General features: G+C 34.4%; 1 protein-coding gene across 1 annotated transcript; it reads left to right on the forward strand.

Annotated features, from left to right (window-relative positions):
* Positions 1-552: 552 nt before the first annotated feature.
* LOC148954333 (carbohydrate sulfotransferase 11-like) lies at positions 553-20090 on the forward strand. Its single transcript, XM_089087036.1, has 5 exons — positions 553-841; positions 8680-8858; positions 11135-11393; positions 14800-14903; positions 18823-20090. Exons 1-5 carry the CDS (start codon positions 553-555, stop codon positions 19060-19062), a joined length of 1071 nt encoding a protein of 356 aa, XP_088943162.1. The 3' UTR covers positions 19063-20090.
* The last annotated feature ends 5745 nt before the right edge of the window (positions 20091-25835 follow it).

Raw genomic sequence — 25835 nt, forward strand, 5'->3', positions numbered from 1 at the left:
TTCACAGGAGGAAATTTGTTTATTTAGTTAGTTCTATTCAAGTGCCTGGAAAGACTGTTAAAAAGAACTGTTATTTTAAATGGCATTCACTTTTTTGAATATGTAACAAAAAGACCCTGATTATGCTTACATTTTGAAATAACTACAACATAATTTCCATGCCCATCATTGACACGATCAGGAAGGTTCAAACAGGGTAATGCTTTCTCCTCCGGAAGTGTGGAGACATTAAAAAGCGTATAACAATTGAAGAATGGGATATGTTCCTATTTAAAACGAAGATCCTGATAACACTTGTCCCCCTCCCCCCTCAAGAAATTTCACAGTGATACTTAGCATGCCCCTGAAGAATTTCACTGGGCTTCAGTGATTACAGTTACACAAGGACAAGGACTGAATGAATGGTTAAGACAATTCAATGCCTAATTACACTTACTTCCTTCATAAATTTGATTTACCGTTCCAGATTGCGAAACATCAATTATGGGTACATGAGTAACAGTTTTAACGTACTCTTCAAAAATTTCAGCTAGTGTCTTTTTTATCCTCATAATGAGTATGCATTATAGAATCAAGTGTTTAATTGTAATATTTTGGATGTCTACTGCGTCTTTTTATGTTTTTAAACACAGCTATTTAGATACAGCTTTAATAACCAGAAAGGGAGAAATAAAAGAAGCTGTGGATACTGATCAGTGGATGGATAACAGAAAGATTCTTTACAAAGAAAGGGCAAAAATGGTCGAATTAGCATGCAAAAAATTTAAAATTCGTCGTGGTGAAATTACAAAGGTGGATTTTCTAGGAATTGGTAATAACTTAAAGGTTCGTCGTAATCAAGGTATGACATTCTTTTAACCGACCTTTGTTCAGCTAACTTCTTTTCACACAATCATACACAATGGTTCAAATTAAAAGACTCTGAAGGGTTAGGGGTGCAATAGCCCTTTGACGCTTTGAAAATACGATTTTCTTCGTTATTTTTGCGAAAAAGTCGAAAGAAAAACAAAAAATAAATTCCAAATAGATTCAAATGTTCTCTACGGTCATTTAAAAAATAAAAAACTTCCTCTCTCCCCTATAGTTTCCTAAATTTTTGCCCATGGTCATTCTCGTTCTTGCATTTTTCCTTCAGATTCCCTTGAGTTTAACTTATCAACTGAGTCAATGAAAAGCACATTCTTACAGTGGAATCAGTTTTTTTTTTCTCCCAAAATTCTATGTTTTTGGAATTGGGTAATAATGGAGAGTGACGCTAAAAGTTAAACGAACAGAAATTAATTCGTATATGAGAAGGACATTTTGATTTCGTTCAATGGATGATGTAGTAGTAGTAGTATAATAATAGTAGTAGTAGTAATAGTAGTAGTAGTAGTAGCAGTAGTAGTAGTAGTAGTAGTAGTAGCAGTAGTAGTATTAGAAGTAATAGTAGTAGTAATAGTATTAGTAGTAGTAAAAGTAGTTGTTTTAGTAGTAGTAGCAGAAGTGGTAGTATGCATTTTATCTCTTTTAGCGATTTCAAGATCCACCTCAACATGCCCTGAAAGTTTGAACTTATTATCCTAAGCAGTTTCTGAGATATTGCTTATAGCCCCTTTTGACAACCTGCATGCACATAGTACCTTTTAATTTATTTCTACGTCTGCCTTCAACATTCCCTTTTCACTGTAATGACCTTAGTCTTTTCAGAGACTAAGGGTCAAACGTGCCCCCCTATCCTAGGCAGCGCAATAGCGCTGCCTAAGTAAAGAGCGATGCGGGCACACTGTATTATTTATTTACCTGTTTTTTGTTTGTTTTTTTTTTGTTTTTTTTTTAGACCAGAGTACTTCGTACAGAAGGAGTTGTCGTAAAAACTTCAAAAAGGGCTCATTCGATTGGAAATTGAAAGGGCTAGTGCCCTTTTTAATAGTCAAAAGTGATTGGAGGGTAACCTCCCTCCCTCCCACGACCATGGTTACCGCAAACACATCTAGTCAAAAGTTTATGATAAGCATTTTGTTCAGCGCAGTTGAAAGGTCCAGAAATTACGTCTTTGGGAATGACAACCCGCCCCACAGCCCCCAAGGCAAGGGTTGTAAGTTTTGCCTTGGGGTTATATAAGGTTTATATAGAAAGGGTGGTTGTATAATCTTCAGAGGAGCCTATTTGATTGGTAATCAGAAGTCCTAGTGCGCTTTGCAAGAGTCAGAGTGATCGGAGGGCAGCTATCCCCCCACGCCCATCATTCATCCAAATATATCCAATAAAAATTTTGAGATAGCCCTTTTGTTCAGCGTAGTTGAAAGGTCCAGAAATCGTGTAATTGAAGATTACCCCCCCCCCCAAGCCCTCAGGACAATGGTTGTAAGTTTTTCCCCGGGGATATATAAGGTTTAACTGGAAAGGGTGGTGGTATAAACTTCGGGGATGGTTCATTAGATTGGAAATAAGAAATTCTAGCGCCATTTTTAAGAGTCAAAACGATCGGAGGGCAACTAGCCCCCTCCGCCACTTACGGTCTATTTTTCCCAAATGCATCGATGTAAATTTTGAGATAGCATTTGTTCGGAAGCAGTCCAAAGATCACATAGCAAGGCCTTTGGGGTTGACACAAACCCGCAGAGTCTGGTGGCAAGTGTTGTAAGTTATGCCCTGGGGGCATATAAGCTTTTTATGGAATGGATGGTTGTGTGAGGAAGCTCATTTGATTGGAAATGTATAGTACTAGTTCCCTTTTAAAAATCAAAATTTTTAAAGGAATGTCGTAGAAACTTCGAAAAGGACTCATTAGATTAGAAATTGAAAGGGTTAGTGCCCTTTTTAATATTCAAAAGCGATTGGAGGGCAACCAGCCCCTCCCCTCCCCCATGTCCATCATCTCTCCAAACACATCCAATAAAATTTTGAGATAGCCATTTTATTCAGCGTAGTTGAAAGGTCCGAAAATTATGTTTTAAAGAATTTCACCCCCCCCCACACACACACACACAAACACACACACACACAGCCCTCAGGGCAATGGTTGCAAGTTGTGCCCTGGGGGCATATAAGGTTTTTATAGAAAGAGTAGTCTTATAAAACTTTGGAGGGACCCATTGGATTGGTAATCAGAAATTCTAGTGCACCTTTCAAGATTCAAAGTGATTAGAGGGCAGATCCCCCCCCCCCCACATATTGTATTTTCCCGAAATTCATCTTATAGCAATTTTGAGATGGCCATATGTTGTCGTAGAAGCTTCACAAAGGGTTCATTCAATTGGAAATTGAAAGGACTAGTATCATTCTTAATAGTTGAGAGTGATTGGATGGCAACCAGCCCACCATGCCCATCATTTCCCCAAACATATCCAAGCATAATTTTCAGATAGCTACTTTGTTCAGCGTAGTTTAAAGGTCCATAAATTATGTTTTGAGAATGACAACCCCCTCACAGCCTTCCAGGCAAGGGTTGTAAGCTATGCCCCAAGGGCATATACGGTTTTTATAGAAAAAGTGGTCGTGTAAACTTCGGAACTTTACTTTACTGAAAACAAGATACACTGTAAATTTTTTATCTTTTTTACTTTAACAAATAAAAGTTAATAAGATTTAAAGAATAAAGATCAGTATATGTCAATTAAACTGATAATCCACGGACATTTCTTTTGTTTGTTTTGTTTTTTTCAGTAAAGGGCAAATTATGTTCTGGTCTTGAGAAGGCATAGGCATTATCAGCCCTACTCGTGTAAACTTTTGTTCGTTTTGAGTTTCACTCGGCGATTTATTGTGATTTCTGCTCGTTTTGAGTTTTGTTTATTTATCGATAGTGATTTGTGTCAGTTTTACGTTTGGAGGATTATTTGACTTTATTCCTGCTCAGTTTTGGCTTAATAGAGCTTATTACTTGTCTTTGAAAAACTTGTTTTGTGGAAAAAGTTTTTTAAATTAATCACATCGACAAACCTATATATAAAAAATGGACAGCTTGCATAAATTAGATCCCTTACTCCAAGGATTGTGGGAGGGTCATGTCATCCTTAGAAACATAGGTGTTGAATATTCAACTAACTATTATGGACAAAACTTCATCTCTCAAAAATCCCGACGACAACTCCTTCCATACGCATTGGCCTGGAAAAAAAAGACGACACATAGAAGCCTTTTATGCACTTTACTGAGGCAGCACCATTACACTGCCTATGATTTCCAAATACTATAATAATTTTTCTGGCAATGCACCCTATCCCCTAATAGTCCTATAGTAAATTATGTTTCCTTTGATTCATCTTGTAGTGCGCCATAGGATTTTCTGTGAAACAGGTTTCAAAGTTTCGGTTTCAATTTGTAACATTTATATCATTTTTATTATTGTTTTCATTTTTTGGAAACCAGTTATAGAAACGGAAAAATGGACAAAGTACTGGAAGCAGAATGAGAAAGGAATGCCACTGTAGGCGAGAAATATACATGCGCAATAGGACGACATTATGACTAAAAAAAGAAAATGAACAAAAATAAAATTAACAAGACAGTTGTGACATATCCTAAGAGACCCAGATGGGGCTGCTAACAGTGACAGCGATGTAAATCGATTTAGTAGGAAAACCTCTGAAGTTTGCGTTATATAGCTATATAATTTGAAATTCTGGGAAAGAACGGTAAGCATAATTCATCGATATAAGTGTCGAAACGTGCGGGGAGGTTGCCACTCAGCCAAGTTTTTACCAATCTTGCCTGAAAATAATACTGAAAAATTACTGTTTAAATTAATAAACATGTCTCCCTTCTTTTTTTCCTGCACCACTTTTCATTATTATTTTTTTAATTTTTCTTAGTCGCAGTACTGATAAGCAATTGTTCAGCTGGAGGGAAGTAAGGGGCCCATCCCGGCCCCTCGAAAGTTTACTCATTTTTTTCTTTATAAAGACAGTAGCTAGTACCCCGATTCTTCTACTGGAACTCCTTACATGGGAGACAATTGGACTCCAGCCAGAACATCTAAAAATAGCCTGTGACGCTGGGTGAAAATCAAATTGTTTCTTCATGTGTTTGAAGCGTGTATTCTTGTTTAAATGTTAACCATTGTCTTATAAAGAACTAGGAGATTAGAAATTTCGTTGTTGGTGATCATTGGTTTGTGATCATTTTTCTTCATTTGAGATTTTAAGATTAGATTAGGGTTTTTGTTCATTTGAGACTTTAAGATTAGATTAGTGTTTCTTGTGTTTTTTTATGTTTTGTAGTTTTAGTTTAGTATGTAGAATGAAATACCTTGTTTGGTTTAATAAAAAAAAGTAGCTGTTGCGATTCTCATTTTTTATTGTCTTCTAATCACTTCTATTCGTGCTTCATTTTTATTAAGCAACCCCTTAAAAAAAATTTCCGTGCCCTTTTATTTAGCTTTTTTGATACGTCTTATCAAATTTGATGGCCCAAGCTTATCACAGTTTATAGAATTATCTAATTCTATAAACTGTGAAGCTTATGAACAAAAATTACTTCTTGTTATTCAAATGACCTATCTCTCCTAGCCTTTGACGGTTAAATCATTTCATGTTGTTTTTACTCGGTTTAAGCAAATGGAGGTTAAATCAGAAGTACCGCCTTTATAAAATTACAACTGTGTAATTCGGTTACTTATTGTTTCGGTAGGCACTGGTATATGACCAGAAACTTACTATTTCTTTATCTGATCAAGGAGGCACACTTGTGCCTCTATAAAGAGGCGACCCACCACAATATTAAGCGATTTCAGGTCCTAGAGGTCGCAGAGAGACGGCGGTAATTGCATTTTGTAGCTCAAGCTCAAACTAAGAAACTTGCAAAACTTCATCCTCCTCCGACTTTATCTTCATGGGGTAAACTGGGCCGGAAGTTTAGACCCACCCACCACAGCCCCCCTTTAACGTTTTCCGATTGGGCTGAAATTTAGAGGTTAAGCTTTCCTGGGGCCCGGGAGCTTATCCTCTAAATTTCAGCTCAATCCGATTACTCCTTCCCTGTTTTCAAAAAACCAAATATAGCCACTTAAAATTCATCATTTCTTTTTTTTCTTAGCCACGCCTACAGGCCACAGTTGGCAACTGATCCGGGTGAATGAGGACTCATTCGAAGCAGAATTCGACCTGTTAGGGCCTTTTGATATTTTCACACCATAAGAGTTATCCTCCGAATTTTAATTTACGAACAACCTCGATGTGCTATCAAAACCCGCTATAAGCAGGCTAGCTTGCAAAATTATGGATTTGCTTTTCTATAAAAGTCCGCACGCAACTTCTGATCCTCGTAGTTACAGTGAGACAGTAGTCCTCGCATTTTGTAGTCCAAGCTCAAACTAAGAAACGTGCAAAATTTCACCCCCCTCAGACTTTATCAAGGAGGCACACTTGTGCCTCTATAAAGAGGCGACCCACCACAATGTTAAGCGATTTCAGGTCCTAGAGGTCGCAGAGAGACGGCGGTGATTGCATTTTGTAGCCCAAGCTCAAACTAAGAAACGTGCAAAATTTCATCCTCCTCCGACTTTGTCTTCATGGGGTAAACTGGGCCGGAAGTTTTGAACCTCCCACCACAGCCCCCCTTTGACGTTGTCCGAGTGGGTTTAAATTTAGAATTTAATCTTTACTCGGGCCTGAGAGCGTGTCCTTGAAATTTCAGCTCAATCCGATCACTCCTTCCTTGTTTTCAAAAAACCAAATATAGCCACTTAAAATTCATTTCTCTTTTTTTTCTTATCCACGCCTACAGGCTACAGTTTGCAACTGATCCGGGTGAACGAGAACTCATTCGAAGCAGAATTCGACCTGTTAGGGCCTTTTGATATTTTAAGACCGAAAAAATTATCCCCCGAATTTACATTTACGAAAAACCTCGTTTTCCTATAATAGCCCATGTTAATTTTTCCCACCACAACCCCCCTTTAAAGTTGTCTGATCGGGCTGAAATTTAGAGGATAAGCTTTCCTGGGGCCTGGGAGCTTATCGTCGAAATTTCAGCTCAATCTGATCACTTCTTCCCTGTTTTCCAAAAACCAAATATCAAGTTTTGTGGGAATTTGCTTTGCGAAAATACATTCCATTTACTAAAAAACAAATACAATTGTGTCTCATTAGTCCAGCGGCTGATACTTCAGACTGTCAGGCGAAAAACCCGGGTTCGATTCACCGTCAGAGCAAATTTTTTATATACTGAATTTAAACTTTAAAAAACTCAGTTTCTTTTTTAAATTATTTGAAAAAAATTACGTTTTCTAAAGAGTTAAAGAGGCTGAGTTACAAGGTCGACCCTTAAAACGTACAGGGATTAGGAGGCACAGTTGGGGGGCTGTTAAAGAGGCTGAGTCACAATTCAAACCTTAAAACGTACAGGGATTAGGAGGCACCCTGTACGACGTGATTTGAGTATTCAGGAATTAAAAGCCTTAACACAAGAATGTTCAAGAGCGGGGGGTTTGTGGGGCGGCAGCCCCCCCCCCCAAAAAAAACTTTAACTCCTGGCACGATCAGCTAACAGTAAGTCCAGCAATAATAAGTAATAAACTGTACAAAAAAGTACAGAAATTATTTGAAAAAAACTACGTTTTCTAAAGAGTTAAAGAGGCTGAGTTACAAGGTCGAACCTTAAAACGTACAGGGATTAGGAGGCACAGTTGGGGGGCTGTCGCCCCCAAACCCCCCGCTTTCGCAGCCTTTAAATAAAAAAAAGTTTTATAAACTGAAAGTAAGGAGCGACATTAAATCTTAAAACGAACAGAAATTATTCCCTATATGAAAGAGGCTGTGCCCTCCTCAACGCCTCGCTCTTTACGCTAAAGTTTTTTATTGTTTTAAAAAATAAAGTTGTGAGACAGAGTCAAACTTTAGCGTAAAGAGCGAGGCGTTGAGGAAGTAAGAACGCAGTTTAGGCAATAGTGATTTAAAAATATGTTGTTATAATAGCACAAAGATTAAGAATTAAGGAAAGTAAGAAATAAGTATATAGTTTTTCACTGGGTATTAACTAAGACCCTTTTTTTGCAAGACAGGTTTTTCCACAGGCCTGGATTATTTCATTACTGTGCACGACGACAGTGCCAATAATTAAACTTCTACGAAATCCAGTGAGCAGGGCTGGGTTCAACTTACGAAAGGTTTTTTTAGTTTTCAAGAACGAACCTTTATTTTAGATTTTTCCAGAACTCGAGTTTTTATTGGGAACTATAAACTCACTGATACAGACTTTTCAAAGGATATCTTTTGCCTTTTATGTTTCCTCTTCTGTAGTGCAATTGTAACGTTGAAACTGATGGACACCAAAAATAAAATGTAATTTTTTTACAATATAACGTGCAATACTTTTGTGGCATGTAAATTATATCTCAGGTATGAAATTCTAATTTGACTGCAGAGCCAATAATGGTCTTCCAGTAAAATATGGTGAATAAGATTGGACTCAACTTTCATAATGAGTTCATACGATTATCAAGAGCAAAGATTGATAGTGGATTTTTCGAAACTATAATTATTATTTGTATCAGGCATTAAAAGACATTGAGAGCAGTGGTCTCGTAATTTTTGCTCTCCTTTTCTCTACTGCAATTGTAACGTTGAAACTAATGAACAGCACTTTTAAGGTTGCACTGTTTTCACTATTTTTTGAACGCGCATTATTTTAGTGACACAAAAATTATTTCTTAAGCTTTTTGTTCTATTATAAGTTAAAAATACTATTTTTTTGCAGATTCTGGGATTGAGAATCCGGATCCGTCTCATTTCGCAGTGGTTAGGCCTCAAAAATCAATGGCATGTCTGATAAATAAAGTAGCCTCCACATCGTTAGCTTCGCATCTTTTGAAGTTAAATGGTTATGAGGATCTAGGGCCAAGTCCACACTCAGGAATAGATAGAATTGCACCAAAAGTTTGTATTATTTCTGTTTTTTTTTAGATTTGTGTTTTATTGAAAACTATGTGTCTCGAACAGTCCTTGGGAAAAACTAATAAAATTAAAGTAAAAACGAACAAAACTGCTACAAACAAGAACTTGGCAACTGTTTCCTTTCTCCACCTTTACTGATCACTTTTTAATAATTTCTAAAAGATCAACAAGTCAAGATTTTATTTCTCCTTAATTTGTATTTTTATTATCAATGTTGTAGTATAAAAGAAGATTTGTAATAATAATTCGTTTTCAGTAAAGTGAAATGACGCAGTAGGCTATGGAATTTTACAGTAAAAGGTGAGGAAAGGGGACAGTTACCAAACTCTTGTTTATATTGTTTTTTGTTTGTTTTAGGTTTAGTTTCAATATTCAATCTAAGTTTCACTTGTTTTAAGATTTTTTTTGTTCATTTATATTAGTACATGTTGGATGTTTGTTTACTATGATTATTCATTTAATTTCTGTTCGTTTTTGGTTTCATTTATTCTTTAATAATAATTTCTGGTCGTTTTGGGTTGGAATTATTATAGAAATTTATTCCTTCTTGTCTTAAGTTTAATATGGACCTTTTCTTTTCTTTTAAAAACTTCTTTTTCAGATTTTTTGAAAATTAATTTCTGTTTGTTTTTTATTGCCAAAGTTTCACGTTTTTCTACATTCCCCATTTCAACATCAAAGCTTTTTCCAATATCAAAGCACCAAAACATCTTTTTTCATTCCATGAAAGCTGTCACAAGTAGATGTGATAACATTTGCAAGAAGTCACAGTTGCAAGTTTTCACAGTTGCAAGTGGTCACACTTTTAGTTGCAACAAGTCTCATTTGTGGCCACAATAGTAGGAGTAGTAGTAGTCACCCTAAAAATTTCAGGTTTTTACCTTTGCCCGTTCCTAAATTATTGCAGATACGCCTTTTTTATAATTTGGACACAGAAATGTCTTTAGATTTAGCTCAGTAGACCTCTCAACATTTACGGAACATTTCCCTCAATAGCATTAGCCCCTTCGAATACACCCATGATAAAACATTCCCCCCTTTCCCATTGATGCATGTTCCATGTAAAAAATGAACAGATCGTATAATTTAGCCATTAGACAAATTTTCTATTAGGCATGGCTATTAGACTTTGTGGTTATATCAAAGAAAATAGCTTTTTAATATTTCTATCAGTGTTAAGGTTAGCATATAAAAGGGAAAGGGGAGGGTGGAAGCTGCTCTTCATTCCTTTTTCAACATCCTTCTCAGCATGCCTTTAAAGTCTCAACTTGGTACCCTTATCCGTTCCTTAGATGTCGCTGTTATGTCCTCTTGATAACCCTCTTGCATATAGTCTGCTTTGATTTTATTTAACATCCCCCTCAAAATATTATAAGAGTTTTACCTTAGTAGGCTATTTCTAGCCTTTTTGGAGACTCGGGATCAACTATACCCCCTTTTCCCAATAAACACCCTTTTAGGCCTATATAAGCAATGCGCAACTTGTATCACTTACAACACTTGCCCCAGGTGCTGCGGAGAGTTATGTCATCTCTGAATGTATTGTTATTCAACTTTTCGACTAATTTCAACAAGATGGTTATGCCAAAATTTGCATCTGATATCTTAAGAGGGAGGACAGCTAAAAAGAGAGTGGGAGGGGGACTGACTACCAGCTGACCGCTTTTGAACATCCTCCCCAACATGCCCTGGAAGTTTAAGCTTAATACCCTCAGTTGTCTATATAATATTGCAAAAACACCTTTTTGAAAAATAGGATGAACATTAGTATCTTCAGATTTAGTTTAAAATGGCCCTAAACACTCCCCTAAATTCACCTTGATACTCTTAGCGTTTTTGGACACACATAAAATATACATCCCCCTTTTTCTAATGATAAATCCTGTATGCAAAAGGGGGCAAATTACATAGTTTACAATCCTTGCCCTGGGGGCTTTGGGAGCATTGCATCCCCTGAGGCATAGTTACTAGAGCTTATGACTGTTTTGAACAAATGCCTTATTCAAAATGTTGATCAGTAATAAGAGAAAAAGTTTTGATGGTGGAATACCATCAAAGGACATCCCATCTTTAAATTTCAAACAGTATATGATTAGTTGATAATTAGCTAGTAATTGTTAAAATAGATAATTTTTAATATTTAGTAAAACAATATTTACCTAGAGAAATATTTAATTTTGATTTTTAATTAGATTAAACAATTAAATAATTAATATTTTTGTTACTGGTCACACCAAGTGTTTCTTCTTTTTTTCCAGAGTGGTGATGGACTTCGCTATTACAATAAGACATTTTACAAGTTCATGTTTGTCCGAGATCCCATGTCCAGATTGCTTTCTTGTTTTCATGACAAGATTGTAATGAATCCCGAAAGAAACTTTTGGTTTAGGAGGCACGTCTTACAAACAATTCGTAGAAAAGTGTTGACCTCAATCATGAATGATTCAACAAGTATAGGCAATGACGTACCAACCTTCCAAGAGTTTATTCAGTATGTACTTGAGGATGACATACAAGGTATATTTTTATGTTAACTTTTTATGTAATGAAACCAGCTTGATGGGACAACAAATTGAAGAATGTAGCCAAAATAGGTTCATTGATTAGTTTACAGTCGAGGTTAAGTAGAAGCTAAAGCTACGGATTAGAACTACCATTGACACAAGAAAAAACCGTTTCTGCTTAAAATTTTGTTGCAACATGGAAAAGCCTAATTTGACAAGCGTATTCTTTTTGTTAAGATCCTTAGCTGCGAAGCAGCAGAGAAGTGGGTAACTGGCCGAGTATCCTCCATTTTAACATTTAATATTTCTGTTAATGCCTGCTATTTTTTTCTTTTTTTAACTGTTTAGATTTTTATGATATTCTCTTTATATGATATTTAATGCAAATCGTTTTGTCTTCGAAGCTCCTCCATTTAAATAATTTACTTTGCAGGCAGGCTATAAATAACGTAAAAAACCTTACTTTTTATTACCAGTAAAGGCAGAAATCCAACCTGCTATAAATGACAAGATATTGAAATATTGGGGAAGTAATCACAAGACTTTTTCTCTTCGTCGAAACAAAGTGACTCTCACTCAGATATACCAATGCTGGAATCAATAAGATCCTAACTGACTTTCTTGGCCACGCTTGAAAATTTCTGAAAACACTTTTAAGAAATATTAATTTTCATCTCTTGGGCTTAGCATAAAACATGGGTTTAGGAAAAAGCTGGACTGGGCTACCCGTGATTGCCATAATTATTGGTATTTATGGCGGTTCAAAATTGGCACACAAATGCAAATGATGGGTGACAGATTTTTTGTGTGTCTAGCTTAGAGGATCTCCAAACAGTTGAAGAAAGAGAGCATTTTTTCGAATTCAAGACTAATGTATGCAATTAGTCTCATAAATCTTTCGTCTATTTAAAAAAAAATCCACTTAATATCTATATTTATTATCAAACAGTAGTAACGAACTGTAAGTAAGGAGCGACCCGGCTCAATGGTAACCGAAACTCTAGAAAACGGGTTTTGATACCAATAGATACATCAAAAGAATCAGATTTCAATGCTGAATTCAAATTTATAACTTTCATCAAGTTTAGTCCTGCCCATCAAAAGTTAACTGCCTGAGAAAATTTGGCTGATTTTCGAAAAAAGGGGGAAAGACCCCCTAAAAGTTATAGAATCTTAATGAAAATCACACCATCATATTCAGAATATCAGAGAACCCTACTGTAGAAGTTTCAAGCGCCTATCTACAAAAATGTGGAATTCTGCATTTTTTGCCAGAAGAAAGATCACGGATGCGTGTTTATTTGTTTTTTTTTCCCAGGGGTGATCGTATGGACCCAGCGGTTCTAGAATACCGTGGGAGGACTCATTGGAAAGGCAATTAAAATATCTAGTGCCCTTTTTAAGTGACCAAAAAAATGGAGGGCACCTAGGCCCCCTCCCACGATCATTTTTTCCCAAAGTCACCTGATCAAGATTTTGAGATAGCCATTTTGTTCAGCATGGTTGAAAATATGATAACTATGTCCTTTGACTTTCTCACAACTCTTATTTTTTTTAAACAATAAAAAACTTTAGCGTAAAGAGCAAGGGATTGAGGAGGGGACAGCCCCTTTCATATACGGAATAATTTTTTTTCGTTTTAAGTTTTAACGTCGTTCCTTACTTTCAGTTAAAAAAACTTGTTTTTTCTATTTAATACAACATGCACGTTTGAGGGGGCAAAGGGTGAAGCTTTGAATAGGTTGGGCTTGAGGAGGAGTGTCCGCTGCTGTGTAGGTGTCAAGCGGCCCTGAGATGAAGCAGATTACTAGTAGTGGTGCTAGTAGTAAAACAGTAGAAGTAGTAGTAGTAATAGTAGTAGTAGTAGTAGTAGAAGTAGTAGCAGTAGTAGTAGTAGTAGCAGTAGTAGTAGTAGAAGTAGTAGTAGTAATAGTAGTAGTGGTAATAGTTATAGCATTAGTAGTAATAGTAGTAGTTATAGCAGTAGTAGTAGTAGCAGTAGTAGAATATAATTTACATCTCAAGACTTTGAATGAACTCTGTTATTGATATCTCTCACAAAAATCTAATGAATGAACCGGAAGTTAATTATTTTGTTCTGTAAAAAGATGTTAGTTTTAATTTTAATATTTTAGAGTTTCTACTGATGGCGATCGCTGTATATCTAATCTAAATATTTAGACTTTTGTACCTGCGTTCAGGGTCTAAATAAATAGACTTATCCTCAATTGAATGGTTATTTGTTCGTCACAGAAAATATTACCTCGAAAACACACGTAACTTTAACTTGCACTTGGCGAATTAAGGCCAACATACATAAATGAGGGTTGCGGAGAATTTCATTGCCTGAATTGCTACCCATAAGCTTGACCATTGAAGAAACGTCATATGTAAGATATTGGTCAGCAACTATTGCCACTTTAGTTATCAATAGTCAAAATACTGACGCTCTTTGCCTCAACCGACCAAATGATAAACCAAGTTTGTCGACATGTTCACTTCTAAGAGCTTTTTAGATCTTTTAGGGCCAGATTTACAGCAAACTTTTGAGCAGCATCAGCTACAGGGATCTAAACATTTAAAATACTTCTCAATTTATTATTTTTTTCACACTGGCATGTGGCAAAGTGGCACATGGCACACTGGTACAAAGCTTGACTATAGAAGAAACTATGGAAGAAATATACAATAAAAGGTATTGGTCAGCAGCTATTGCCGCTATAGTTATTAATTGTTAAAATTTTGACATTCTTTGACTCAACTGACGAAACAACAAACGAAGTTTTGTTGACACGCTCACTTCTAAGCTTTTTTTATGGCCTCGCGTACAAAAACAACTCTGCTAAGGAGACTGTAAATTCAATTTTCATGAGGCCTTGAACCTTTTTAAAGCCTGTAGAGAATTACCAAATGCGCTAGCTTGCACTGCCTTGCCGGTGTAATTTACTTGTTAGGGAAAGTTGGAAATCAAGTTGTTAGTTATAGTACTTACACCCCTATTGAATTTCAGATGACTTTTATTTGTTTGAGAAAACAAATATGTCAAAAAAATGCATTTTATGTTCAAACAAATTAGTAAGAGAAACCGTACAAGAGGCACAAACCCTGTCTGGCCAATCTGCAACAAACCTATGACCTTTTTACGGAACAGCAGTTGTGCCACCACAGAACTTGGCTCTGTGGTGCCAAGCCTTAATTGTGTAAGTCTTATCAGGCCAATACCAATAGCTCTACCGTGTCAGAAACTCTAGTTTTTTTTTATTATTATCTTTATTTTTAGAATTGTTTACTTTTATAGAATAAATGTCTAAAAGTCTAAGTAAAAGTTATGGATACCTAAATTGTTGTTTGTGTTTGAGAAAAATTAAGTTTTCAATGTTTCTGTTTATCCCACTTAAAATATTTTAACTTTCTTTCAGACAAATTTCAATCTCACTGGTTACCATACTGGAGTTATTGTACACCTTGTAGCATTCAGTACGACATGATCGGTAAACTGGAAACAAACACGGATGATTTTGAGGTAAACCATAGAAATAATACGTTATCTTGCGTTATAATGCACGTTATATAGTACAATATTTATATATTTATCATATTATAATCATTATAAGAACGGTTTCATATTTAATAAATATACAAAAGCTGTTTAGGGGTGCTCAGAAAAGTTTGAAAGATTCGCAAAATGAGTTTCCTCCTCATCAAGTGAAGGTTTATTCTGTGGTTATTCATCTCTGGTTTTTGTCTCTGTCTCTGAGATTCAAGTAAGCAAGGTTCAAGCAAGTAAACATAATAGCTATACCTTTATCTTGGTATGATATGTTCATGTCATTTTCTTTTATAAAGCATATAATGCAACTAACTTACATGAATTTTATGATTTTCATTAAGAGTCATTGAAGGGGTAGGACTACCTAGAAAAAAATCTTTTACCGAATAGAAATAGGAATAATCACAAGCTTTCCCTTTTTTCCTATCAACATAGGTCCGTAAAAATTCATATAGATTATAATTTGACACATTTGGCCAAAATAATATTTTTAAGATATAAATGTCTGCATATTTTATCTTTGAGGTCCATGCGGTATAATGGAAACGACCAACGATGATTTTAAGGCAAGCCAGGGGAATAAAGCATTATTTCATTTCTAATTTTTTAGGGTATAAAGGATTGTAGTCGATATATTAAGCAAGAAAATAGGGCAACTTTCAAAATCAGTAAATATTATAATGGTTTAGTTGAGCTTTTTATAAAAGAGAATTTTCTCCTTAATTACACATATACAAGGACGGTCTGATAATTTTCCATCCTAGAAAGGGAAAAAACCAAAGCAATATCACTATTTCATTTTGAGCTTATTCGAGCATACTAAGATTACTTATCTGACACGTCTAAGTACAATCGTTTCACGAGACGCAGATGACGCCAGCTGTTAGAAGAATAGCTACATGAAAGGTGTGTATTAATTGTCGGATAAGTTACACCTGCTAACCCCTGAAATTATAGGATATATAAAGTCAAGTGTTAACAAAAAAGTCATTTTTTTCAAAATAGAAAAATGTATAAAACTGTATGTAGGAAACAAAAAAAGAATATAATTATTAAACGGGCCACATCTCTAGGAATTTATAACAAACCATGTATACAATTGAGTAACCTAAACATAATAGATGCCGTTATTCAACTAGATTTCCATGCCGTTTCTGTTAGCAAGTTGCCGCATAAGTATTTTGTTTTTACATTTTATAGACTTTTAGTTTAAAAAGAGGTTTTTAATGAAAGTAAACAGTACAGATGAAAACTAAAACGAAAGACAATTATTGCTTTGCAGTTTATGCAATATATTTAATTGTTTTAATTCAATTGGCTTGGAATATTTCCCCACATTTTTAAATTCTAAAAAATAGCGTTTTGCTTGAACAGAGCTTTCTTGTGGTTTTTAGAGAGCTAAAATGGTGTAGTAAAATTTATTGATTTCATTGCTGGTAAATGGCTACTGACAGCTTCATGAATTATTCTTTTATTTTTGGCAGCACACTTAAGTATTTTTCTGCTTTTAATCCTGTTGTGTTGCGTTAATTTTGCGTTTTGGTAGAGTACTAGTTTTTCAGTATTCTACAATTATTGGGAAATATTAAAGCAATTTTGTTTGAAACAGTTCTCATAAAATATGCTGCATAAACTGTGAAGCAGTAATTTATTCCCATTTGAAATTTTAATTTTTCTCTGCTTCCGTAAGAAAAATTTTATTTATTTTAATTAATTTTTGTTCATTTATAGGTTAAAAAAAATAGACAATAGACCTCATAAAAAGATTTTTTTCTAACTTAAGCAAAGAAACTAAAGAAGTTGCTAAAAAAGCATTTTATTATATGGGTTGAACTTTCTGCATGAGTTTTTGCTAAAAAAAAAGGGGGCGTTAAATATAAATTTGACTGCAAGTCCCTCTTAAACTTACTCTGGAAAAACCTGAAATTTATCACATACAGAATCCTCGGGGTATATAATCCTTGGTATCTTCGAGGAATTTTAAATTAAATGTACGATTATCTATGAAACTTTATCCTATGTGAGAATATAAAAAAATTTCTGAAACCTGACGGACATTAAATTTAAGATTAGTAGTTTTGTATGTTTACTGAAAGTCATTTAACTATTAATACAATTTTCTGTCGTAATGCAACAAATAATTTGAACTTCTCATCAGAAAGCATACTTCCAGTAAATTTGTTTCCAAAACAAAATTTTACTGTTAGAGTTAATCGAATAGAAATAGAAGTAAGAAAGTGACTTTGAACCTTAAAAGGCACGGGGAAACATCATTTCTTTGAACATGGGTAACTCATAACCATCGATTTAGTTTACTATCAGCTTTGTGGAAAAGGTGCCCTCAATTGAGACAACTCAAGAGCCAAAGACACATCTCTGAAGCTACTTAATTACAAACAGTTTAAAAGTTACAAAAAATGTATATTAAACCCTTCGCAACCAAACTGACATTGGGTAATCTAAATTGTAGCACTGATTTGATTCGGTATATAACCCAGATGTTACTCGTTTGATTGAACTTTTCTCAGCATCACATTTTTTTTTTCATTTTTTTTGTAATAGAAGCAGATGTTTGATTTCGTTGACAAATTACTTCTTTTTTTTCCTGGCATAAAAAGATTTTGATGATCAAATGTAGCCAGCTACAGAAAAATTAAGGGTTAGACAGACCTGGCGATCTCTTTTAATTTTTTTAATTTTTTTAAAGGTTCTGGTTAGTGTAAGCACGAATGGCTCTCTGAGTACAGTGTTCTGACATATAACTATTCAATGCATAAAAACAACCACAAATACAACATTTCCATCCATGCTTCGATAAAAAAAAATCTGTAATGCTCAACTCCTCCTCCTCAAACCAAAGAGCTTACAAAAAGTTGGAAAAAATGGGCGTAAAAAGTACTTTTTTAAGCATCAGGCCCTCTCCCCATCTAGGCAATGACCCACTGCCCTCTTCCATAAGAGTTAAATCCGAAATTATATATCACAATGCACACTTTTATAAAATATCAAATAAATTAACTTGGTTTAAGGGAACTTTGACCAGAAATATAGGTCTATATTGGCCGTTTATTTTATAGTGACTACTTTTATCCTTAGGAACGAATGTGACACCGTGCATTAATACTTCTGAAACGGGGAGGCTCGGTATATTCTCTTTCAAAAATTTTAAATTAATTGGCGTTCTCATAGTTATCAGTAGATAGCAGCTTTCGCCTCTCTAGTTCAAAATTGTTGTTTAGTGCCACGAAATGGCAGACATCATTACTTTGCTCTGGCACAGTCTTTTGGCTTGCTTAAAACAGGCAGAAGTACTTTAATTTTTGTTTGAACAAACCGTCTCTCAATTTAATAGGATTATTAACTTGACATGATGACCAATGGGGAAAGAACAATAAACACGCATCCGCGATTTTCCTTCTCAAAAAAAGAATACAAACTTCCAAAAATTTGAAATTTATAAAATTTGAAAAATACAAAATTTCATCTTGGCAAAAACTCCAAAATGAAAACCCCTTGAGGGTGTTTTTTTCCCTGTTTCAAACTGATCGAATATTTCTCAGGTGCATAGCTTTTAATGCATCGCTTAAAGCATGTTTAATTTAAAATATTTGAAATCACCACAAAAAGCTGATTCTTCGGATGCATATATTATTATCAAAATTTCTTTTTCAGAGTTTCGTTACTATTAGCCCAGGGTGTTTCCTACTTACAAATCGCTACCATGAGCTACTTGATACTTTTATATACAGCTATTATCAAATATATAAATGAACGTTTTCTTTTCAAATTTCAAAAAATTTTTGTGAAATGCTAAGACGGTCAAAATCAATTTTTTTTTCTCTTAAGCATTGTTGAACACTTTTTTCTATTGAACATGTTGCTTTCATTTTAGTATCTCTGGAAGAAGTTTGGATGGATACAACCTGTGCCAGTGGCAAATTCGTACAAAATTAGTCAAGAAACAAAAAATGCATACGTGGGCTCACTTTCCAGAGAATTAATTCTCAGAATTTACAAAAGATATCGGATTGACTATGAGATGTTCGAATATGACATCAATGAAGTTTTAAAGGTAGCAAAGCATGCTCCATTGACAGACAAAGAGTTCAGTGTGAATCTGAGTGTCGAATAGATCAAGAAAAGACACGTCAGTTTACTATTAAGACGAAACTTACAAGTTACTACAATCTTCTTAACCATGCTTCTTAACCAGGTTCTTAACCGTTGCTTCATTTGGACGTTGTGACAATGGTTACCGACTGAAGCTGACTGGACTTCAATGACTATTTGAAACCTGCTATGCATAAGATAGCAAGGGAAGATATTTAAGAGGTGATTATGTGATACGGGCCATCTATAACCCTTGGAGGCCAAATTTTAGTACATAAAAAGTAGAAGTCTCGCCTGTTCTTGAGGTACCAAGGACAGTCAAAATGAAATCTGATTTTTTAAATTGGTTTAGTGAAAACATGCACCAGCAAATATTTATTATAAGTTTAAATATAAACCGGGAATTCAACTTTTAATACAAGAAACTCCTTTATATGCAGTTATACAGTTTTTGCTAGTAGCGAGTACCATCAAAAAAAATATTGATGAAAAATCCCCCAAAAAATGAGCTAAAAATACGCATGAAACAGGCTTTTAGTGTAGCTTTCTGTTGAATGCGTAGTTGTCATAAAGAATCAACTGATGGTTGACGTTTGAATTCTTACGGACAAAAATAGTATCAAATCTAACTAATTAATTTTGGTTTTTATTTCTATAGCTCATCGCAGCGACTTAGACGAAAATGTGGAATTATCCCATGAAATCCATGATTTTGGTAGACCCAAAAATTAAATCTAAGAAAATTACAATTTGTAGGTGTAAATAAATCTAAGATGACTCTAGAAAAGAAAAATTGTTTTATTTCATGTCCTTAGTTCTTTAATTAAACACTATCTGACTTCTACTTAAGCGACTAAATTGCATATAACTTAAATTTCTAATTCAGATAACATCTAAAAATAATATGGTAATCACTAGGATGGATATTTTAATATGATTATAGCAAGAAATTATAAACAACCTGACAAGAATTCAACACTAGTATTCGAAAATAGACTTTATTCTATCATCAATACCTTATTTTCTTTCGTGTAATCTCCCTTTCATCCAATCCAATTGGATGTTATTATATTAGAGACACATTTTATTACAATAGATATAAAGACCTTTACATTATAAAAATGTATAGAAAAAATTTTATAGTATTTTCAAAAAAATGAAAATTTTATTCTAATTTAAGGTAAAACTGCAATAGAAAAGTGAAATTTACATCATTTAGTTTATTGTAATACAGTCAGTTCTTAATACATAGGTATAAAAATATCCTCTTATAACATTTACCTCGAGCGCCAATTAATCCTAATTTACTATGCAAGGTCAGGTGAACATGGAGTTACCTAATTGGCAATTAGGTTACCCCATGCTCACATAACCTTGCATAGTAAATTAGGATTAATGGGATAGTAAATTAGGAACGCAATTAGTAATTGCGTAAGCGATCGCACAACCGTTTACCCACAAAATGCAATACGATTTAGAGTGGGAGCATATTTTTTTCTGGTAAAGTTTGTCTTTATAGGTATTTTTTAGACTAACTTCCGACTCGCTCAAAAATTTCGGGGGGGGGGGTTCAAACCGGGTAACCCCACCCCCTGGATATGGCCCTGTCTAGGGTGACAATAACTACCTCCCCCAATTGGTAACCTTCATGAAAAGAAGGGTTTATTACATCTTAGTTTTCATCTCATTTTGACTTTTCGTTTTATTCTTCTAATTTTGTTCGTTTTCGTAACTAGAAATTTATTTTGGTATTTTTATGGTATGTGCGTAACTGAACCCTCGTGTAACTGAACACCAAGCAGCTGAAACTTTTTAATGATCCCCCGTGTAACTGAACACTCGAACAACTGAACCCTGTATAACTGATCCCTCGTGTAACGGAACCCCGATTTAACTGAACCCTCGCGCAGCTCAACGCTCGTACACAGTTTTTCAGTATTCTAAAAATATGAGGCAATATCATAAAGTAAAACACAAGTTAGAATCTTTGCATATCCTATTCTAGACGAACATTCTAGACGAACACATGTGCTACCATCTATAATCGAGTCTAACGGGTTAATGACCCCCTCTTAATGGTTTTTCTCACTGGGGATGTTTTTTCACGGTTTTTCTCACTGAGAATGTTTTTTCATGGTTTTTCTCACTGTTTGATGGATGTCAACATAAGTTCACATCAACAATTGCTGGATGTAGACATCTGGTTATTCGATGTTTCTTGATTTACATAAACGGAGGGGAGAGGATTTCCGAGAAATTGATTTACATAAACGAAGGGGAGAGGATTTCTGAGAAATTGATTTACATAATCGACTGGGAACAAGAAACATGTGGGGATTTCATTTTTAAATATGGCTTCTCAGGTCTTTAGGTCTGAGAGATAAAATTAATATTCTATCGAAGCCATAATAGTGTAAGTAGGAACACCTTAGATATTTTTCAGAAATTCAAGACAGATTAAATATATTTTATGCGGGAAATAGTTTCCTGGGAATTTCAAATGTGACAGCGCAGGGATGCCAAAACAAAGAAACATGTTGAAATTATTTTTAGGGGATTATTTGGGCGAAACAGTTTGAGACATTTTAGAAGATTATTTGGGCCATTCTCGACTGTGTTCCGTATAATACACAACTACCATTTTAACAATGTTGTAAGGTCCTCTTACCCCAACCCCAAAGAGCCCCAAGGGCCCCCAAATATAATTTGATGGAGTGGTAGAAACTTTTTTCCACAAAAGATATTTTTCAACTAAAAGTAAGGAGCTGCTACATTAGATCAAAGATGAGCAGAAATAAAGTTGAATAATTGTTCAAACGTAAATTTCTGTAAACTTACTTCTATTGTTGATACTCTTATGCCGCAATTCACTTGAAAACCTCATGTACTAAACAGACACACTCTTTTTGGCTAAAATAAATGTCTGTTATCAGTTTTTTCACTCCATTAACGGTACCTTTTAATGGGGTTGGCTCAAAGATTCCTAAATTAGATTTTTATTCTTTAAATGTGAAGGGGAGGGAAAAATTATTAATTACATATACATAAGATGGGACAATACAGATTCGGTATACTATTGAATTTTAATATTAAATATAAGTTTCAAAAATTATGCTCTAGTTAGGTTAATGTATTTCACTTCCTTGACGAAAATAACATCTTGATTAATATCTTCGGTAAAAGTTACGACTCGCTCCATCTCGACAGGTACACTGTTGGTTTTCTTTTCTTCTTGAATTGCTGGGGTTCTTAACACAACAGTCCTCTCCGACTCTAATGGGTCCAAGAGTGATTTTAAGCCACGTCGAATAGCTGGGATATCAGCCATGGTGACAATAAGCCGTTCTTTACTCTTTAATTAACGATTATGGATAAATCAATGAATTCAAAGAATTGATATTTGAAAAAAAAACAATTCACAAATCGTTTGTTAAATAATTGGAATCTCAAACGAACAAAAATTACAAAAAAAGAATATTGTGTACGCAAAATTTGCTCGCTTTCATTTCAAATTTGATATTGTCGAGGATTGAAAAAAGACACAGAATAGTTGCCTTACTCCTTTCTAAACAATTTTAAAGGTCATTTCTCATTCTTGTGAAAACTTTTTAAATGCTGCTTAACTTAGTGTTTTAATTATTTAATTTTTCCTTACCGATGATAAAGCCTTTCGGCTTTATCAAGCCAAAATCATAATCGAAATATGATGCAATTCGAACGCTACAGTATTTTACTAAATTTATTTTGATATAATTTGATTTTTCAACAATTTTACATTCCATACAGTCTCAACTTGAATATTTAACTGGGTCAAAGGCGAATGGTATCCAATTTGCTTGTTATAGCATTCCATAAAATTTATCTCGACACCATTTTTTTTTCCTTAAAAATTTATATGGGATACTTGAAATATCCCTGGGAGATGGGGGATTCGACTTCTCCTCTGTAAGTAGGTATCATTACCTTATCTCTTTCGAATACCCCTAGAATCATAAGGTTTTCAAACTATGTTAGCAAGAAATCTAAAGAGGTAAAAGGAAAATATAAGCTAGAACTACGTTTTCTATGCAAATACATCCCCGCTAGCAGGGGAATCCAAAACTGGACTTTTGTCTAACCAAAATTTCACATTTGAGTCAAATAAATGTATTTTCCATAATTTCTTTACAAAATAAAACTAGAGTTTACGGTCAAAAACCTTTATTAGTTCAGATTTTACGGAGTTTCACGTTTGAGCCAGAGAAATATATTTTCCATAATTTTCTTACAAAAAAAACTAGTTTACGGTCAAAAACGTTTATTAGTTCAGATTTAAGGGAAATAGTTTATTTTCGAACGAAAACTGGACTTTTTTTCTAACCAAAGTCCCACATTTGAGCCAGAGAAATGTATTTTCCATAATTTTCTTTAAAAAAAACTAGAGTTTACGGTCAAGAACATTTATTAGTTCAGATTTTCCGAAAACAGTTTATTTTCGAATCAAAACTGGACTTTTTTCTAGCCAAAGTTTTACATTTGAGTCAAAGAAACGTATTTTCCATAATTTTCTTACAAAAAACTAGAGTTTGCGGTTGAAACCTTTATTAGTTCAGATTTTACGGAAATAGTTTAATGTCGAACCAAAACTGGACTTTTTTCTAACCAAAGTTTCACATTTCAGTCAAAAAATGTATTTTCCATAATTTTCTTACAAAAAACTAGAGTTTACGGTCAAAACCTTTATTAGTTCAGATTTTACCGAAAAGTTTATTGTCGAACCAAAACTAGACTTTTTTCTTCTAACCAAAGTTTCAAATTTGAGTCAAAGAAATATATTTTCCATAATTTTATTACAAAAACCGAGAGTTTACGGTCAAAAACATTTATTAGTTCAGATTTTACGGAAATAGTTTATTTTCGAACCAAAACTGGACTTTTTTTCTAACCAAGTTTCACATTTGAGTCAAAGAAATGTATTTTCCATAATTTTCTTACAAAAAACTAGAGTTTACGGTCAAAAACCTTTATTAGTTCAGATGTTACGGAAATAGTTTAGTTTTCGAAAAAAACACACAAAAACACACACAAACAAAAACACACACACACACACACAAAGACACAAAATTCACACACAAAAACGCACACACACAAACAAAAGCACGCACACAAAAACACAAAAACAAAAACACACACACACACAGACACAAAAAAAACACACACAAAAAACAAAAACACAGAAATACACACACACATAAAAACACAAACACACAAACAAAAACAAACACACACAAACAAAAGCACGAACACAAAAACAGACACACACAAAAACAGACAAAACAAAACACACACACACACACACACAAAAACACACACGCACAAAAACACACATATAAAAAACACACACACACAAACACACAACACACATGAAAATTTACACAAAAACAACACACATGCACACATGCACACAGAAAAAAACAAACACAAACAAAAAAAAAAAAAAAAAAAAACACACACAAAAACAAAAAAAACAAAAAAAAAGACAAACACACGCAAAAACACACACACAAAAACACACGCACAAACAAAAGCACGCACACAAAAACAGACACAAAAAACACACACACACACAAAACACACACAAAAACGCATACGCACAAAAACACACACACACACACACACACAAAAACACACACACACACAAAAAAAAAACACACACACAAAAACACACACAAACACAAACAAAAACACACATACACAAAACAAAAACAAAAAAACGACACACACACACAAAAAAAAAAACACAAACACACAAACACACAAACACGCAAAAACACGCACACACACACAAACAAAAGTATGCACATAAAAACAAACACACAAAAAACATACACACAAAAACACCCACACACACATAAACACACACACACACAAAAACAGACACCCAAAAACACACACACACACAAAACACACACACATAAAAACATGCAAAAACACAAAAAAACACACAAACACCTACCCACATTTGCGAGAAATAAACCCGAAAAGCATAGGAATCCTATTTTTACCATTTAGAAAAAAATAAAAAAAACTATCATTATTCTTTAGGGCCAACAGCTGCATCAAATCCAATGATTTAAAATCTAGATCTCAAAATAGCCAGCCATAAATATGCTATAACAAAAAGCTAACCAAACACTAAACTTCAGGGTTATATATATATAGGAAAGGCTACATTAGTTTTCTTGTCAAAGGGTGTACATATCTACACAATGAATCTATCCCCTTAAAGTTCACGGGGGGAAACAGTTTGTTTTCACCTTACAACGAAGCTATTCGGATCGAGGCATTGCCCCTCCTCCCCCTCTTCCCATATAAACACTGAGTACTCAAAATGGAAGATAAATTTTCTATATTAAAATATTTATCGTAACTGTCACCTCTCCCCCTTGGAATTCTTAAGATTTACTGTATCGCTAATTCGACTGGAAAAAAGTGTCTTTTTCGTGAAAACTTCTTAAATGCTGCTTAACTTAGTGTTTTAATTATTTCATTTTTCCTTACCGATGATAAAGCCTTTCGGTTGTGGAATTGAAATATGATGCAATTCGAATACACATAAAATCGTAAGGTCTTCAATCTATGTTAGCAAGAAATCTAAAGTGGTAAAAGAAAAATATAGCCTAGAACAACGTTTTTTATGCAATTACATCCCCCCTAGCAGGGGAATCTTCCACCAAAAATTTAATTTTATGCTAATAACCTTTTGAAAATCGAATTCACGTTTGAGCTTGGTATTGAGTTATTGTTTGAAATTAA

Source organism: Artemia sp. Qi Xiang Cuo, chromosome 3 (genome assembly GCF_049724085.1).
Source record: "Artemia sp. Qi Xiang Cuo chromosome 3, ASM4972408v1, whole genome shotgun sequence".
Classification (NCBI taxonomy): Eukaryota; Metazoa; Arthropoda; class Branchiopoda; order Anostraca; family Artemiidae; genus Artemia; species Artemia sp. Qi Xiang Cuo.